Here is a 15949-nt window from a genome sequence, read left to right as displayed (position 1 = left end):
AAAATGAAACAACAACAATAGTGATGACAAGAAAAACAAAAAAGGTTCCAGTGTAGGCTACAGCTTCTAAAATGTCATTACCAGCAGAGAACCATTCCCCCAGCCATTACTAAAGCAAGTAGCAAGTGTTCACGTTCTGGAGAAGAAGAAAAAAAACTGTCATTAACCACCAACAATATGAGATGAAGGAAAAGTAATTTCTGCTAAATAAGAAGTACTGTAACTACAGTACCAGTCAAAGTTTGGACACATCTACTCATTCAAGAGTTTCTTTATTTTTTAATATTTCCTACATTGTAGAATAATAGTGAAGACATCAACTATAAAATAACACATATGGAATCATGTAGTAACCAAAAAAAAGTGTTAAAAAAAATCTAAATACATTTGAAATTTTTCAAAGTAGCCACCCTTTGCCTTGATGACAGCTTTGCACACTCTTGGCATTCTCTCAACCAGCTTCATGAGGTAGTCACCTGGAATCCATTTCAAGTAACAGGTATGCCTTGTTAAATGTTAATTTGTGGAATTTCTTTCCTTCTTAATGCGTTTGAGCCAATCAGTTGTGTTGTGACAAGGTAGGGGTGGTATACAGAATATAGCCCTATTTGGTAAAAGACCAAGTCCATATTATGGCAAGAACAGCTCAAATAAGCAAAGAGAAACGCCAGTCCATCATTACTTTAAGACCGGTGAAAATCTGTCCTTTGGTCTGATGAGACCAAATTTGAGATTTTTGCTTGCAACCACCCTGTCTTTGTGAGACGCAGAGTAGGTGAACGGATGATCTCCACATCATTCCCCACAGTCGAGAGTGGATGAAACATTAATGTTACATGTCAGTTACAATACTAGCTCAGCACTGCGAATAAACACTAGTTTAGTTGTTTTCTGTTAAGTTAAACAGCATTTACCTTGCCAGTTACATCTGTCATCTAAATAGTAGCCAGTTTCTGCTCTGCTTGCTTTTACAACTCGGTGATCGAACGCAACAGATACAGTGCATTCGGAGAGTATTCAGATCCATTGACTTTTCTCAAATTTAGTTACAGCCTTATTTTTTCCCCCCCTCATCAATCTACCCACAATACCCCATAATGACAAAGCAAAAGCAGGTTTTTCTAAAATGTTTGCTATTTATTTTATTTTTTTATAAAACTGAAGTATCACATTTACATAAAAATTCAGACCCTTTACTCAATACTTTGTTGAAGCACCTTTGGCAGCGATTACAGCCTCAAGTCTCCTTGGGTATTTCATATTTTTTTATTTAACCTTTATCTAACCAGGCAAGTCAGTTAAGTACAAATTCTTATTTACAAAGATAGCCTACACCAGCCAAACCCGGGTGACGCTGGTCCAATTGTGCACTGCCCTTTGGGACTCCCAATAACGACCGGATGTGATGCAGCCTGGATTCGACCAGGGTGTCTGTAGTGACTCCTCTAACACTGAGATGCAGTGCCTTAGACCGCTGCACCAGTCGGGAGCCCCATGACGATACAAGCTTGGCACACCTGTATTTGGGGAGTTTCTCCCATTCTTCTCTGTAGATCCTCTCAAGCTCTGCCAGGTTAGATGGGGAGCATCGCTGCACAGCTATTTTCAGGTCTCTCCAGAGATGTTTGATCAGGTTCAAATCCGGGCCCCGCTGGGCCACTCAAGGACATTCAGAGACGTATCCCGAAGCCACACCTGCGTTGTCCTGGCTGTGTGCTTAGGAAGTCCTGTTGGATGGTGAACCTTTGCCCCAGACTGAGGTCATGAGCGCTCTGGAGCAGATTATCAAGGATCTCTCTGTACTTTTTTCTGTTTATCTTTCCCTCGATCCTGAATAGTCTCCCAGTCTCTGCCGCTGAAAAACACCCCCACAGCATGATGTTGCCACCACCATGCTTCACCATAGGGATGGTATTGGCCAGATGATGAGCGTTGCCTGGTTTCCTCCAGACATGACACTTGGCATTTAGGCCAAAGAGATCAATCTTGGTTTCATCCAACCAGAGAATGTTTTAGGTGCCTTTTGGCAAACTCTATGTGGGCTGTCATGTGCCTTTTACTGAGAAGTGGCTTCAGTCTTGCCACTCTACCATAAAGGCCTGATTGGTGGAGTGCGGCAGATATGGTTATCCTGATGGAAGTTTCTCCCATCTCCAGAGAGGCACTCTGGAGCTCTGTCAGAGTGACCATTGGGTTCTTGGTCACCTCCCTGACCAAGGACCTTCTCCCCCGATTGATCAGTTTGGCGGGCAGCCAGCTCTAGGAAGAGTCTTGGTGGTTCCAAACTTCTTCCATTTAAGAATGATGGAGGCCATTGTGTTCTTGGGGACCTTCAATGCTGCAGAAATATTTTGGTACCCTTCCCCAGATCCTGTCACGGAGCTCTACGGACAATTCCTTTGCAACATTACTTGTTTATTTCTCTGACATGCACTGTCAACTGTGGAACCTTTTATAGACAGGTGTGTATCATGTCGAATCAATTCAAATCATGTCCAATCAATTGAATTTACCACAGGTGGACACCAATCAAGTTGCAGAAACATCTCAAGGATGATCAATGGAAAAAGGATGCACCTGAGCTCAATTTTGAGTCTCATAGCAAAGGGTCTGAATACTTACAGTACCAGTCAAAGGTTTGGACACACCTACTCATTCAAGGGTTTTTCTTCTTTTTTTTTGTTGTATTTTATACATTGTGCAATAATAGTGAAGACATCAAAACACATATGGAATCATGTAGTAACCAAAAAAAAGGGTTAAACAAATCACAATATATTTTAGATTCTTCAAAGTAGCAACCCTTTGCCTTGATGACAGCTTTGCACACTCTTGGCATTCTCTCAACCAGCTTCACCTGGAATTATTTTCCAACAGTCTTGAAGGAGTTCCCACATATGCTGAGCACTGGTTGGCTGCTTTTCCTTCACTCTGCAGTCCAACTCATCCCAAACCATCTCATTTGGGTTGAGGTCGGGTGATTGTAGAAGCCAGGTCATCTGATGCAGCACTCCACCCCCCCCCGCCTTGAGGTTTGTTGGGTCATTGTCCTGTTGAAAAACAAATGAACATCCCACTAAGCGCAAACCAAATTATCAAGGAACCTACCAGGTACCACCCTAAATCCGTAACCATGGGCATCCTCTTAGATATCATCCTGACCAACTTGCCCTCTAAATACACCTCTGCTGTCTTCAACCAAGATCTCAGCGATCACTCTCTCATTGCCTGCGTGCTTAATGGGTCCGCGGTCAAACGACCACCCCTCAACACTGTCAAACGCGCCCTAAAACACTTCAGTGAGCAGGCCTTTCTAATCGACCTGGCCCGCGTATCCTGGAAGGATATTGACCTCATCCCGTCAGTAGAGGATGCCTGGTTGCTCTTCAAAACTGCTTTCCTCACCAGAGTCAATGTGTGGGGGCATCGGTTAGTTGAGGTAATATGTACATGTAGGTAGAGTTAAAGTGACTATGCATAGATGATAAACAGAGTAGCAACAGCGTAATAGAGGGGTCTGGGTAGCTCTTTGATTAGCTGTTCAGTTGTCTTATGGCTTGGGGGTAGAAGCTGTTAAGAAGCCTTTTGGACCTCAACTTGGTGCTCCAGTACCGCTTGCCGTGCGGTAGCAGAGAGAACAGTCTATGACTAGGGTGGCTGGAGTCTGACAATTTTTAGGGCCTTCCTCTGATACCGCCTGATAGAGGTCCTAGATGGCAGAAAGCTTGGCCCCAGTTATGTACTGGGCCGTATGCACTACCCTCTGTAATGCCTTGCGGTCGGAGGCCGAGCAGTTTCCATACCAGGCAGTGATGCAACCAGTCAGGATGCTCTCGATGGTGCAGCTGTAGAACCTTTTGAGGATCTCAGGACCCATGCCAAATCTTTTTATTTTCCTGAGGGGGAATAGGCCTTGTTGTGCCCTCTTTACGACTGTCTTAGTGTGTTTGGACCATGTTAGTTTGTTGGTGATGTGGACATCAAGGAACTTGAAGCTCTCAACCTGCTCTACTACAGCCCTGTCGATGAGAATGGGGCGTGCTCGGTCCTCCTTGTCCTGTAGTCAACAATCATCTCCTTTGTCTTAATCACGTTGAGGGAGAGGTTGTTGTCCTGGCAACACACGACCAGGTCTCTGACCTCCTCCCTATAGGCTGTGTCATTGTTGTCGGTGATTAGGCCTACCACTGTTGTGTCATCGGCAAACTTGATGATGGTGTTTGAGTCGTGCCTGGCCATGCAGTTATGCGTGAACAGGAGGGAACTGAGCACACACCCCTGAGGGGCCCCCGTGTTGAGGATCAGCATGGCGGCTGTGTTGCTACCTACCCTTACCACCTGGGGGCGGCCCGTCAGGAAGTCCAGGATCCAGTTGCAGAGGGAGGTGTTCAGTCCCAGGGTCCTAGCTTAGTGATGAGATTTGAGGGCACTATGGTGTTGAATGCTGAGCTGTAGTCAATGAATAGCATTCTCACATAGGTGTTCCTTTTGTCCAGGTGGGAAAGGGCAGTGTGGAGTGCAATGGAGACTGCATCATCTGTGAATCTGTTGGGACGTTATGCAAATTGGAGTGGGTCTAGGGTTTCTGGGATAATGGTGTTGATGTGGGCCATGACCAGCCTTTCAAAGCACTTCATGGCTACAGTTGGTCAGCACATGCCCGGAGCACACGTCCTGGTAATCCATCCGGCCCCGGAGCCTTGTGAATGTTGACCTGTTTAAAGGTCTTACTCACGTCGGCTACGGAGAGCGTGATCACACAGTCGTCCGGAACAGCTGGTGCTCTCATGGTTCAATGTTACTTGCCACGAATTGAGCATAGAAGTAATTTAGCTCGTCTGGTAGGTTTGTGTCACTGGGCAGCTCATGGCTGTGCTTCCCTTTGTAGTCTAATACTTTGCTAGACATGTCACATCCGATGAGCGTCGGTGTAGTATGATTCAATCTTAGCCATGTATTGATGCTTTGCCTATTTGATGGTTCGTCGGAGGGCATTGCGGGATTTCTTATAGGCTTCCGGGTTAGAGTCCCACTCCTTGAAAGCGGCAGCTCTACCCTTAGCTTAGTGCGGATGTTGCCTGTAATCCATGTCTTCTGGTTGAGGTATGTACGTACAGTCACTGTGGGGACATCATCGGTGCACTTATTGATGAAGCCAGTGACTGATGTGGTGTAATCCTCAATGCCATCGGAAGAATCACGGAACATTTTCCAGTCTGTGCTAGCAAAACAGTCCTGTAGCTTAGCATCTGCTTCATCTGACGACTTTCTTATTGACCAAGTCACTGGTGCTTCCTGCTTTAGTTTTTGCTTGTAAGCAGGAATCAGGAGAATAGAATTATGGTCAGATTTGCCCAAATGGAGGGCGAGGGAGAGTTTTGTACGCATCTCTATGTGTGGAGTAAAGGTGGTTTAGAGTTTTTTCCCCTCTGGTTGCACATTTAACATGCTGATAGAAATTAGGTAAAACTGATTTGAGTTTTCCTGCATTAATCACCACAAGTTCAAAGAAGCTCAGTCCAAACTTGGAATAGCATCAGCTGAACTTGTACAGCTCTCAAACACTCGCTGGGCACGCCAGCTGCGGTTCATAAATGCAGTCCTGGACACTTGAACTGCCATTTTTGATTGTCTTTCTGCCATTGGATCCCCCATGGCTGTTGGTCTGAGAGCAAAGCTTCATACGTTTTCTACTGATGTTTCAGTCCCTTCTTCCTATAACTGAGGGACTACCCAAGTTCCTCCAGAAAGAGACTGTAGACCTGGCAAAAGCTTGTTTCGGCAAACAAGCTGTATGTGACACACTGATCGGCAAACGCACAGATGCATTTGCCACAGATCTTTATGACAGAACCAAAGCACTTTGTGAAATTCACAATATTCCAGAGGCAGATGCAGCAAGAAAGTGCAAACGAAGGAAAATGGGAGATTTTGTGGTGGAGACCTCCTTGGGTTTAGGCACAGAATTGTCATGTTCCCAAACAATGAAAACAGAGTTGTTGCTCCCTTGCTTGGACAGGATGGGTTGTGAGCTTGACCAGCGATTCTCGACTGTAGATGCAGGTCTGCTCAAAGGCATACAGGCATGCAGCCCCAACTCAAAAAACTTCCTAGATACATCATGCTTAACTGAGTTTGCCAAGCACTATGGTATTGATGTTAAAACAGAAGAGATGTTGGTGTCCAGTAACTTTCTTGCCCGGAAAAGAGAGGCTGGATGTCCTCCCAAAGATATGCTTGCTGTGCATAACCTCCTGGCTGATGATATGTTTCCTTCTCTGAAGAAATCATTCAGGTTGTCCTCACAATTCTTGTGATCAGCTGCTCCTGTGAAAGGTCCTTTAGTGCACTGCGCCAGCTGCACTCCTGGTTGCGTAAGACAATGGGTCAGAAAAGTCTTGCAAGTCTTGCAGCCATGTCCATTGAGGGTGAAGTGCTTGGGCCACTAAGCCACAATAGTGTTATTGACCGCTTTGCCACCTTTAAAAATAGGAGGTACACTATGATGCGTCCACCCACAAAATAAACATCAAGAGAGAAGCAGGAGGAGACGTTCTGTAATATAGGTTGTAATATTTGTTTGGAATCTTACTTTATCAGATTTTATTCCTAATTATTTTTCAGTTTTTAAAATCGTATTTAGCTCATTAGTTGAGGTTAGATACTGTTTAAGATTTTCCATGTGTCTGAATTATTGCGTTAATTTTGAGCAACAAATTTAAATAAAGATGTTTTTCTAATGGTATAATATAACCTGCATGTCCTCACATTTCCCTCCCTCTCTCAAAATAACATCCCAAAAGTATTTTGGCTAGATCGTACAGCCATTGTTGTGCCTTTTGTTGGTGTTGGATGGATGGGGACAGAGTGGGCTTTAATTTCTTTATTTGGATAGAATTTAAGTAAGTCATATTAGATCAGTGTCTAACACAAACTATGAGACAGGTATACTTTTAGCCAACCTTGACCAAAAATAACCTTATTTTGATCGATTTTACACCCGTTGTTACTCTAAAAATACATGATGAAAATACGTTTTGGGGGCTTTAAAACAATTCCTGGGGGAGTATGGCCAGACCCCCCTAAAAGAGGCTTAGCCTCCCTATCCATGAATCTTTAGTGACGTCCCTGTTTACTACCTTTCAGACATAATGACCAATGTAATTAAAATGACGTAGTAGAATGTGAACGGATTAGGTTCATGTTCTAAAAGACGGAAGGTATTGAATTATCTTAAACAAAAACATTCAGACGTAATTATGCTCGAAGATGCCCACCTGCTGGAAAAGGATGCTTCTTGGGTGGGAGACAGATGGGTGGGCAATGCTTACTATAAAAAATTTTTTTTAATTAATTAAAAAAGATGTGTATTCTATTTTCCAAAAGTATACATGTTCAAGTAGAAAAAGAGTTAGGACAAATAGGGGCAAATCTTGATTTTACTTGTAAGGGTTTCAGGACAAAATATTTAAGCTCCGAATGAAGAGGACCCAGGCTTCTTCCTTCAATTTAACAAAATAATATTGGATTTCGGTTATTTTCCTTTGATCCTAGGGGGGTATTATAATCAGATCCCTGATGCATTTTTACATCCAAAACTGGTCTTTATGATATATGGACTGATCAATCCAACCGCTGGTGATTACACATTATTTTAGAATAGGCACACTGTTTATTCACGCATCGAATATTGATATAATTCTCGTCATGGGGCGGCAGGTAACCTAGTGGTTAGAGCGTTGGGCCAGTAACCCGAAAGGTTGCTAGATCGAATTCCCGAGCTGACAAGGTAAAAATCTGCGTTCTGCCCCTGAACAAGGCAGTTCACCCACTGTTCCTAGGCCGTCATTGTTAATACGAATTTGTTCTTAAGGTCTACATGATGAGATTGTGACTCCAACTTTACTAAGATATATTTTTTATTTTGCCTAGTTAAATAAAATAAAAATATATATTTTAGTGAAGTTGGAGTCACGCGATGATACGGTGTTTGCTCCTCCCACAATGACTCGGGAAACCATGCAGTTTATTAGGCTACAGATTAAATACTTATGATGAAGGTGGTGAAAGTGCACGGTGATCTTCATGCTCCTTTCCCATTAATATCGAGGGTCTTATTCTTGTGACATGATGATCGATGCTTGACTGCCGGTTGACACTTATCCACACAATCTCATCATGTAGACCTGCACTGTATCTGCAAACTGTTGCACTCTAGCCATGTGCCAAGACCAGTGTGGGCACATTTGCTACTTAATGTAGTAGAATTGAAAATGCGACGGAAACACATTGAACTTTAGATTTTTATTCGGTAGGCTACATGTTGTGTGTGCCACGTCATTTATATCCGCAACAAGTCCATTTGGTGGAAACACACCACTAGTGGTATAATGGCAAAACAACAACAAACGTATGCGGAATTTAGAATATTCGTATGAAAATATGTTGCCAATTGGATGGAAACCTACAATACTTTTGGAAATCACTATGACTCTGGTCGTGGCTAAATCCGGTGTAAACAATGCACGTTCATGAGATTTGACGCTTCATAATGATGGTTGCTGGCCAGCGACCTTTACTAGGCTGTTACAAGTGTGGATTATTTTGCCATTCACTCACGTAGTAGCCTATCCCGACCAAAAGCCCTTCACCGGTCTGATCATCAATCAATGTGATTTTGTTTCACTGAAAAATTTAGTCTGTATATTTCGTTATTTGATCTCCGGCTGGGCAAATAAATGGAGGAACGAGGTAGCTAATCTATTCGTTTGCTAATGCATCACTGATCAGAAACATTTAGCATGCTATATGTAGCATAAATCAAGTGTATTATTTTACTATTGATTTGCGTATAGGCAACTCGACTTGTGAAATAGTAACACAATACTTATATACTTTAGAAAATATAGATTGCTATTATTTTCTGTGCGTATCACCCTACGCCTGATGCCAACTAAGCGTAGAATAGGCTATACGGCCAGGTGTAGCTCATTGAAGGGTTTACACCCAGGTGGTTCCTATTTGCACCAAACCTGAAATATATTTTCTTGTATAATATTTAAGTTGTATTATGTACATATAATATTATATATATTTAGTATTATACGTGTTATTGATACCCAATTAGCAGTCAATAGGGTGAACAGTCATGTATTTCCGAAAGAGCCTATTCACTGACCTCAATACATGAATGTAATAGAGATTTCATAAAATACATTCAATTAGATAGATAAAAACACTCACTCAAACTTTTCTTCACTAACTTATCTATTCAAACGTATCATATCTATATGTAAGGACATTAAATATTTATTTTTCAATTGATTTGTACTCACTTCGTATCATTTTTACTGATGCTCCTGAAAATCACCTGGTCCAAGTTGTCTGTATAGTATAAGGTGCATATAGCTATCTATACCTCACTTTATACTAAATCTATATTTCCATTGAACTCACACCGGTCTCCAGGAGTGTGTACTTGTTCACGCCCCGTTACGCATTTAGAAGCATTGGATTAGTGCGAGGAAGGTTCCACTATATTCTTCAACTCTCACACCATAAAGTTCATTTAAAATTCACGAGCGGGGGGTGTGCAAAAGGGTAGAATATTGTTATATGATGCGAGCCTGTCTATGGTTACGGTCCAAACACTAAAAAGACACACCCTCGTCCACTTACCCTCGCCTTATGCCCTTGGGGAACCCCCTCGCCATCTTGGCGGGCGGTCCAAATGATTAGCCAAGCAAGGGAAGTTTGCAACGTAAGCCCCTCAGCCCTCGTTTTTAGTCGACTTTGCGAGTGTAGAATTATGTTCACTTCGTGTCCCGAAACTCCCCATAAGAAAAGTCTGCGAAAACTTAAAAACGACATCAATGGAGAAGTCAACATACAAGTGTAAGTAAAAACGAATGCAAATAAGTTCAATGTTGCTACTACGTAAAAAGTAATTGTTTTTGTTTGGTTAGCTTTTGGAAATTGTAGAAATAAAACATTTTCCTTCTTCAGAAGTTCCAGCTAGGCAGGCTAACGTTAGTTAGCTAATTAATTTGCTAGCTATTATACAGTAGGTGTATATTAATAATTATATATTTAATGTAAGTAGACATGCACTCATAATTGACTGTAGCACATATAAAGCACCCACAAGCTACCGGTGGCTGAAAACAATCATCGCGGGATGAATGAGTGACGAATTTCCGACCATTTATAAATCCTTCCTTCCTCGTCAATTTAACAAATAATAATAATAATAATAATATTAACAAACACGGGGAGTACAGGAAGTACATGTGGGAACACAAGTATATATAAATAATATACAAAGGATAATTTGGCTAGGGGGTACAATATCACATTACACAAGGACCTTAAGGGACATACATACACTTATAATTCTAACAGCTTTTTTGTTAGTAGAGTATTTAATTGTCTTAAAATATTGTTCAATTTATTTTTAAGGTTAGAAAATGTGGTGTTTTGTTTGTAAATTTACATTTGTGAATATGAAATTTGGCCAAAAGAATAATGAAATTAATTACATAAAAATGTTTCAGCTTATTTCTATCGAAGGTAAAGAGTCCAAGCAGTGCATCTCTCCACAATAGTGTAAGATCTTCATAAATGTGTTCAATTATAAATCTACTGATGTCTTGTCACAGTTTTCTTAAATGAATACAATGCCAAAAAAGATGCAACACTGTTTCTGGGTGGTCATTACAAAAGGAGCAATTTGAGTTTGTTTTCCTTTAAACTTCTTCATATAGTGGTTGGCAGGATAATATTTATGAAAAATTTTAAAGTACACTTTAATTTTGTTAACAAGTAGGTATGTGTGTGGCAACATCCAAACTTTTTTCCAATAAATATTATCAATAAATCCGTTCCAATAAGGTATAGATACAACATCCTGCTAAAACAAGGTTCGTATCGCTCTGTTGTTGAATGGACCAAAAGATAAACAAATCTTTCGTACTGATGAGTCAACAGGTTCAGCGGAAGGTAGGCTCTGAGAGTCAGGTCTTGACACGTTCCTGAATAATAAAGTAACACCTGAGGGAATGGCATCTAAAACAATTACAAAATCTTTAGGTGTTACAGGGACCTTGTAAAGTGATAAGAATTCCTTATAACTACGTTTAAAAAAACCTCTGCATTTACAAGTTGGCTTACCAATAGGATATTATTTCAGAACCAATATTCTAATAACAAAGAAGTATTTTTATACAATATCCCGATTATTCCATATATAATATCTGTGTGGAGAAAAATTATGCTCCTAAATGAAGGACCATGACAAGAAAACCTGCCGATGAAAAGCAGAAAGTTTCACTGGAACTTTGTCAATATTATGTCAAACCAACATGAAGTTAAGGCCACCAAAAGTAGAGAAGACATGATGGGGAATAACATTCCACATAGAAGTGGGGCTTCTTACGAATTGTTTTATCCAATTGATCTTAAAAGTAAAATTTGAGGGAGTAAAAGTGGTTGTTCCACAGGATATCATAAGGTGAATGCACCAATTTGTAAGTCGCTCTGGATAAGAGCATCTGCTAAATGACGTAAATGTAAATGTTATTAGGACTCCCTCGCCCCTCGTCAGAAGTCATGATACGTCATCAGAAGTGTCCACTTAATTTGAGGGCTGAGGGGATAGGGTATGTCTTTTAAGTGTTTGGACCAAGACTAAGTTGTATATGGTAGTGGTACCACTTCACAGTAAAGGACATTTAACTGGGAACTGGTGTACTGGTGCGAGGGAGCCCAGAGATCTGGGTATCCGTGTGTAACAGATGTTAATCGTACTCGCCAGTGTTTTGTTCAAAGAAATCACCTCAGCCAGCGGTCCCAGTTGAGCATTATTTATTATCTGTAGTTAAATAGGAAGCAGCACGTTAGTTGTGCAGGGATTAATGATGTTGATGGCTGTCGATGGTAAAATCTGTAGCATGAAAACAACTGTGTTAGCAGTGAGTTTGTGACCACTACGTCGGTGCATGCTAGCTAACACTTATATACAGCAATCATATACCAAAGCACATCCCAGAAAGCCCCTCAATCCCTAACATGTATAAACCAGAAATGTACAGCAAACTTGTACACACTGTAAAATATAAAAATAGAATACAGTATTCAGAACGTGACCTACCCGTTGCATCACATTTTCATACTGGGGAGACCTGACCTTCGCGATCTCCCCCTTTGTGCAAACGGAGCCAATAACAAAACGCCTTATTGTCATGGGAATTGAACCAACCAATAAGAATGCTTGAACATTAAATACATTTCTTTAGAGGCACGTGGAAACATAACCAACCCTGTTACACATGCGCCTTTCATCAATGTCTTAAAAAAAAAGTTTTAATCATTTTGACAGTAACCCTGCAAAAAGTCATTCATAAAACGTTTTAATTTCCATATGTAATAGGAAGCTAAGCATTTGTTTCTTGGACTTCAAGAATGTGACTGTACAAAGTGCATCAGGCCGTGAAAAACAAATCATCGAACTGATTGAAAGTATTGGGATATCGGTAAATAAATACTGTGGTCGAGGTTACGTGGAGCTTATTCAGATGTTCCAAAGCGCATATCAGACCGAGAGCCTAATGCTTCTTAGGTAGGTCTTTGTGAGTTGTAGGGCTCTATTCAATATGGAGCGCTAATGCGTTAAAGATTCCGAAATAGAAATGTAATGGTAATTTCCGATTGAGCCAACATATGCAGTTTACCGTGAAGGCGGTCTCCGCTAAAGCAGGAACATCGCCTTTAAATTTCAATCACGCTGTAAAACCGGTCTTCCGCAAAGCGGTTGGAATAGAGCCCTAATCTCTCCTCAGAAGCAACAGTGACAGGGATGGTCAAAAACAACTTGATTGCCGTGGCAACATCTGGGAAACTAGGAGGAAGGGAGTGACGCTTCAAATACAGCAGTTCAGCAACATCTTTAATCGCCGGCCACAACACATTATGGAAAGAGATTAACTGTATGAATCCAATTTTAATTGTCACATGCTTCGTAAACAGGTGTAGACTGACAGTAAAATGCTTACTTACTGCCCTTCTCAACAATGCAGAGAGAAAAATATAAATAATAGAAAGAAAACACCAAGAATAAATACACAATGAGTAACGATAAGTGTACCAGTACTGAGTCGATGTGCAAGGGTACGAGGCGATTGAGGTAGATATGTACACTGAACAAAAAATATAAACGCAACATATGAAGTGCTGGTCCCATGTTTCATGAGCTGAAATTTTTTTTTAAAAAAAGAAATTTTCCAAACGCACAAAAACCTTATTTCGCTCAAATTCTGTGCACAAATTTGTTTACATCCCTGTTAGTGCGCTTTTGATCCTTTGTCAAGATAATCCATCCACCTGACAGGTTTTGGCATATCAAAAAGCTCATTAAACAGCATGATCATTACACAGCTGCACCTTGTGCTGGGGACAATAAAAGGCAGTTGTGTCACACAACACAATGCCACAGATGTCTCAAGTTGAGGGAGGTGCAATTGGCATGCTGACTACAGGAATGTCCACCAGAGCTGTTGCCTGATAATTGTATGTACATTTTTATACCATACGCTGCATCCAATGTAATTTTAGAAAATTTGGCAGTACGTCCAACCGGCCTCACAACTCGCAGACCATGTGTAACCACGCCAGCCCAGGACCTCCACATCCTGCTTCTTCACTTGCTGGATCATCAGAGGGGGTGCTGAGGAGTTGTCTCTTTTGTGGGGTTAAACTCATTCTTATTGGATGGGCCAGGCTCCACAATGGGTTGGCCTGGCTCCCAAGAATAAGCTACCAGTGTCACACCCTGATCTGTTTCACCTGTCTTTGTCTCCACCCCCTTCCAGGTGTCGCCCATCTTCCCCAGTGTATTTATACCTGTGTTCTCTGTCTGTTGCCAGTTGATTTTGTTTGTCAAGCCCACCAACTGTTTTCCCCTTGCGCTGGTCTTTTTCTAGTTTTCCCAATTTTGACCATTCTACCTGCCCTGACCGTGAGCCTGCCTGCCGATCTGTGCCTTGTCACACACCCGTGGATTATTGACCCCTGCCTGCTCTGACCCCAAGACTGCCGGCCGTTCTGTACCTTGTGGACTCTGATCTGGATTACTGACCTCTGCCTGCTCTGAACCCAAGACTGCCTGCCGTTCTGTACCTTGTGGACTCTGATCTGGATTACTGCCCTCTGCCTGCTCTGACCCCAAGACTGCCTGCCGTTCTGTACCTTGTGAAGTCTGATCAGGATTACTGCCCTCTGCCTGCTCTGACCCCAAGACTGCCTGCCGTTCTGTACCTTGTGGACTCTGATCTGGATTACTGACCTCTGCCTGCCCTTGACCTGTCGTTTTGCCTGCCACGTTCTAGTAATACTTTTATTAAAAGTGATAACCAGCCAAACAAGCTTGTAAGAATTGTACTTAAAACCACCTTTCTACTCATCTGGAGGTTGAGCATTTGTTCATGTCCATCTCTGTAATGTGTATGTATCTTTGTAATTATATAGGGGAGACCAGGAATGGTTGTAACACTTCACCTTTGTCAGTTTCTCAGATTGTATCAAGTTTTGAATACACAAATGTAAACAAAGTACCTACATCTGTCCTTTACAAATTGGTGTGGTTATATGTAAATCAAACTGCAAGTTAATGGTATTACATTAAATACAAGGAGTGAAGTGTTACAATTCACCCCATGGTCTGGGTTAGTTGTAACAGAATGAAAAAGTGCATAAACCATGACATGCAACTAATTATTGAATGCCTTAGAGACCATAAGGGCAACATTACATTATAATATTTTGCTTGGCAGAAAAAAAATGGACCTGCCTAAAACAGCTGGAAAGAACATAGCACACACACGTTTAGCCTAGTTATTGTTTGGTTGAGAGAGGGTAAAATAAAAATGTAATTTATATCTTTGCCTTCTGAGCACTTGAATTTTTTGATGCTCTTTTTCCAGTGCTTGCTTGTTTTGGTAATAATTGCAGTCTTTCTCCTCTTCCTACCACTTGTATTTTCCTGGTCCCTGGGGCTTACATCAACTGGGTTGTAATCAGGTGTTTCCCAGCCATAGCCTGATACATGTGTGGAGGTGCCATGTGAAGTGGCTGGCGAGGCGGCCCGGGTGGCAGCCGGAGAGGCGAGGCTGGATAGCAGTGGAGATGCGGGGCTGGATAGCAGTGGGCACAGTGGTCTGAGTGGTGGCTGAAGAGGTGACCTGGGAGGCAGCTGGCAAGGCCAGTCTGTCAGCTGGAGCAGGGCGATCAGTGACATGTGAGGGTGCAGTCACGTTCCTGAAATACATCAGGGTTGTATAGCCAAATACTGGTTCACCTGAACCCAGCCTGTACATTGGTGGGTGTTGTGGCACCTGGTAGTGCTATTTTAGACAAGGCCTGGAATGTCATATATGGTCTTTCCAGGGTTCATCTTCATCCAGGCATCACGTTTAGCACAGTATTCTCCCTGTACACCAAGTCAGAACAGTAGGATAAATAACAGCTGCTCATAAGCAGAAAATGAATGCTCTCAATGAACAATATTCGATGATGACAGTTCTCTAAAACAGTCTATAGTCTACATGTGCACCACCAAGTCAAAACAGTAGGCTAAGTTGAGGGGGAGACACATAGGCTACTAACAGCTTACTACACAACATACACTTAGTGTTAGTTTCTTAGCTACAGTATACATATCTCCCTGGCACATCACTGTTGCAGAGGCATACAAAACATTTTTTGGGACATACCGGGGGAGGGCGAAGGCATTAATTAAGTCAGTTCTCATTTTATACATTAAATTACATTTATCTGACATCTGTGGTCGTGTCTGACATTACATTTACATTTTAGAAGACGTTCTTATCCAGAGCGACTTACAGTAGCGAGTAAATACTGTACATGTTCATATTTTTTTGTATTTGTCCCCGTGGGC

At 41.8% G+C, this 15949-nt stretch overlaps 1 protein-coding gene and 1 long non-coding RNA gene across 3 annotated transcripts in view; one reads left to right on the top strand and one right to left on the bottom strand.

Annotated features, from left to right (window-relative positions):
• The window catches only part of LOC106593431 (globoside alpha-1,3-N-acetylgalactosaminyltransferase 1), a 43527-nt gene extending 33892 nt beyond the window's left edge, over positions 1-9635 (bottom strand). For both annotated transcript variants that reach the window (XM_045690177.1, XM_045690178.1), the window contains exons 1-2: positions 9336-9635; positions 82-136 (exon numbers count right to left, since the gene is read on the bottom strand). In XM_045690177.1, coding sequence (XP_045546133.1) covers positions 82-136; positions 9336-9345 — 65 coding nt within the window. In that variant the 5' untranslated portion in view covers positions 9346-9635. The remainder of the gene's footprint in view (positions 1-81; positions 137-9335) is intronic.
• A 15-nt stretch (positions 9636-9650) lies between these two features.
• LOC106563764 (uncharacterized) lies at positions 9651-14930 on the top strand. Its single transcript, XR_001319312.2, has 2 exons — positions 9651-9894; positions 13977-14930. It is a non-coding gene; the product is annotated as an uncharacterized lncRNA (long non-coding RNA).
• The last annotated feature ends 1019 nt before the right edge of the window (positions 14931-15949 follow it).

Source organism: Salmo salar, chromosome ssa11 (assembly GCF_905237065.1).
Source record: "Salmo salar chromosome ssa11, Ssal_v3.1, whole genome shotgun sequence".
Lineage (NCBI taxonomy): Eukaryota > Metazoa > Chordata > Actinopteri > Salmoniformes > Salmonidae > Salmo > Salmo salar.
Note: the sequence above shows the minus strand (reverse complement) of the source record. Positions and strands in the feature narration are given on the sequence as shown.